The sequence below is a fragment of the Ceratina calcarata genome, unplaced genomic scaffold (genome assembly GCF_001652005.2).
Source record: "Ceratina calcarata isolate Rehan_Ccalc_2016 unplaced genomic scaffold, ASM165200v1 scaffold1830, whole genome shotgun sequence".
Classification (NCBI taxonomy): Eukaryota; Metazoa; Arthropoda; class Insecta; order Hymenoptera; family Apidae; genus Ceratina; species Ceratina calcarata.
Genome location: NW_017139759.1, coordinates 1 through 3,520, shown reverse-complemented (window position 1 = coordinate 3,520; position 3,520 = coordinate 1). Strand labels below are relative to the sequence as shown.

At 38.9% G+C, this 3,520-nt stretch overlaps 1 protein-coding gene across 1 annotated transcript in view; it reads left to right on the top strand.

Moving 5' to 3' along the window:
• Positions 1 to 3,474, top strand: part of LOC108633100 (pyruvate carboxylase, mitochondrial-like) — a 5,642-nt gene extending 2,168 nt beyond the window's left edge. The window contains exons 3-7 of the mRNA XM_026811033.1: positions 241 to 708; positions 819 to 1,208; positions 1,381 to 1,816; positions 1,921 to 2,317; positions 2,520 to 3,474. Coding sequence (XP_026666834.1) covers positions 241 to 708; positions 819 to 1,208; positions 1,381 to 1,816; positions 1,921 to 2,317; positions 2,520 to 2,768 — 1,940 coding nt within the window. The 3' untranslated portion in view covers positions 2,769 to 3,474. The remainder of the gene's footprint in view (positions 1 to 240; positions 709 to 818; positions 1,209 to 1,380; positions 1,817 to 1,920; positions 2,318 to 2,519) is intronic.
• Positions 3,475 to 3,520: the final 46 nt, after the last annotated feature.

The following is a 3,520-nucleotide window of genomic DNA, read 5'->3' as shown; positions in this document are numbered from 1 at the left end:
GTGCATAAACTTTTGGGATTGACTGTATAGCCAATACATCCTTAACAAACACTCAAGCTGAGATTAATTGAAATCATATGAAACAAGTGTTTTAATAAATAAATTGATTGTTAACATTATCTGTAGCCACGTCAAAGTTAAATTAACCGTAACACGCTTACTAACCGGAGAACGCTTCTTCCTTTAATTTCCAATCATCACGAATACCCAAACTGATGTTACTTATCATTCATTTCCCAGGTGTAATGGAACCTCCAAAAGGCTTCCGGCATATTTACAAAGAGAAGGGACCGGAAGCGTTCGCGAAAGCAGTGCGAGAGCACAAAGGGCTACTGTTAATGGACACCACTTTCAGAGACGCCCATCAATCGCTGTTAGCTACTCGTGTCAGGTCTCACGATCTCCTCATGATCTCTCCGTTCGTCGCGCATAAATTCAACAACCTCTACTCCCTGGAAAACTGGGGCGGTGCCACCTTCGACGTCGCTCTACGATTCCTCCACGAGTGTCCCTGGGAAAGATTAGAAGACATGAGGAAGATCATACCGAATATTCCCTTCCAAATGCTTCTCAGGGGAGCGAACGCTGTTGGATATACCAATTATCCAGACAACGTGGTTTTCAAGTTTTGCGAACTGGCTGTGCAAACGGGAATGGACATCTTCAGGGTCTTCGATTCGCTCAACTATTTACCTAATCTAATTCTTGGTAAGTCATAAACTCCGAACGAATCAAACTAAACGTCTCAGCATTTAATTTCGATTTTACTTAATTTTAAAATAAAAATACGCAGGTTTAAATAAACAAATATTTTGCAGGGATGGACGCAGCCGGAAAAGCCGGAGGAATAGTAGAAGCTGCAATTTCGTATACAGGCGACGTCAGCGACCCGACGAAAAAGAAATACGACTTGAAATACTATACGAACTTGGCTGATGAATTAGTAAAAGCCGGCACCCACGTTCTCTCTATAAAAGACATGGCGGGTCTTCTGAAGCCGAAGGCAGCTCGAATGCTGATCGACGCTATCAGACAGAAGCACCCAGACGTTCCTATTCACGTTCATACTCACGATACAGCTGGAGCTGGAGTTGCCTCTATGCTGGCTTGTGCCGAGAGCGGTGCTGATGTCGTGGACGTGGCTGTGGACAGTATGTCAGGGATGACCAGTCAACCCTCTATGGGAGCCGTCGTTGCTTCCTTAATTGGTAAGAATCAATCTCATCACATTAAATAATTATAAATGTTATCACATTACATTATCCTCTATTATATTACTTTAATCAATATATTTAAATTTATTAATCAATGTTACACTATTTCATGAAAAATCTAATTGCATAATTATAATATTAAATAATGTTTATAAAAAATTCACAGGTACTCCGTACGATACGAAACTGGATCTGAACGACGTGTCCGAGTACTCGGCGTACTGGGAACAGACGAGGACTTTGTACGCTCCATTCGAATGCACGACTACAATGAAATCTGGTAACGCGGACGTTTACCTGAACGAAATTCCTGGTGGACAGTACACCAACTTACAGTTCCAAGCGTATTCACTCGGTCTGGGCGAGTTCTTCGAGGACGTGAAGAAAGCTTACAGACATGCGAATTTATTGCTAGGGGATATCATTAAAGTCACGCCCAGCTCGAAAGTCGTGGGTGATCTGGCGCAGTTCATGGTTCAGAATAAACTTTCTGCGGATGATGTGCTGAACAAGGCCGAAGAATTATCATTTCCTAAGTCTGTAGTCGAGTTCCTACAAGGTGCTATCGGAGAACCTTATGGAGGGTTCCCTGAGCCTCTTAGGTATGTTAATTTTAATATTTTATTGTTAACGTAATTCTATGACTTTAAACATTAATTCAATAACAATACTTTTTCCATATTTAAAAATAATGCTTATTTTACAGATCGAAGGTGCTGAAGGATATGCCGAGAGTGAGAGGAAGGCCCGGTGCCACTTTGCCGCCTTTGGACTTCAACGCTCTTAAAACTGAACTGCAAGAATCTCACCCACACGTCACGAACAGGGACGTGATGTCAGCTGCCCTTTACCCTCAAGTGACCAACGACTACTTGAACTTCAGGGACCAGTACGGTCCCGTCGACAAACTAGAAACCAGGATATTTTTGACTGGTCCCAAAGTCGGAGAAGAGTTCGACGTGACTATTGAAAAAGGGAAAACGTTGGGTATCAAGACTCTGGCGGTCGCTGAAGATTTAACTAAGAATGGCGAGAGAGAGGTGTTCTTCGAAATGAATGGTCAACTCAGGTCTGTCTTTATCAAAGACAAAGAAGCTGTTAAGGTATGTCGAAGATCGATTTTCTATTCTATATATCATTCAATTAATTTATTTTATTTAAAATAAATTGAAATCCTATGTTTTTTATTATTGCAATGTCATAAAATATATTCAGCTTTTAATATTTCGTATTTTTTTATTGTTATTTTTTAATCATAATTCTATTATATTTCGGTGTCACGATTCGTTGGTCTTTTATTTCCAGGAGCTGCACGTTCACCCGAAAGCAGCAAAGAGTGACAAGAACCAGGTGGGAGCACCGATGCCGGGTACGGTAATCGATATAAGGGTGAAAGTGGGCGACACGGTAGAGAAAGGAGCTCCGTTGGTTGTTCTATCGGCCATGAAGATGGAAATGGTTGTTCAAGCACCTAAAGCTGGCAAAATAAAGACGCTGGACGTCAATCAGGGTATGAGATTAGAGGGTGACGATCTACTATTAACTATCGAGTAAATACTGGCCGATAGCAGTTCGATTTTTATCATTTATCAAACATAGTAAATGACGTCCAATAATGATTGATCTGTCATTCAACGTCGAACTTTCATTCAGTCCATCATTTTGCACATAGTCATTTAATTGAACGCTGCAATCTTGAACTTTAAGATGAAACCATTGTTTCGTTGATACGCGAATCAATCTGCCGATTATTTTTAATTTAGAAATTTAATAAACACGCAACGAGAATTGAATACAATGCTGCCCCTCTGCCCTAGTGTTCATAGTCAATTGTTATTATTATAAATAATTAAATACAGTAAACGAAAGAAAGGCCTACAAACGAGCACTGCTGTTAACGAATCAACAAAATTCTAAAGTCAGTTAAATTAATAATCCCTAATCGATGAAGTTTAATAAGATTTAAGGGGAATATTGTACAAAAGTCCTGTCGGTTGCTGTTTAACATTGCCCTGAATATTTAAATGGGAGAGAGAAATTTAGCCAGTTAAGGAGAAATTGTAATTGTACATAATAGCAAGTGTATAGTGTACGTAAATGTTTGTAAAGAAGAAAAGTCGATTTTAATTTGAAAATGAATTTTATATGATTATTGTATTTAAATTAAACACGAATCAATTAGGTGTAAATCGTAGCTTCGAATGAAATTATGTAATAATCGAACAATGTGTTTTGATAAAACAAAAAATCAGAATGCCAATTATAATGTGAATTATTCCCACTGTATTTAATGTAGATAATATACT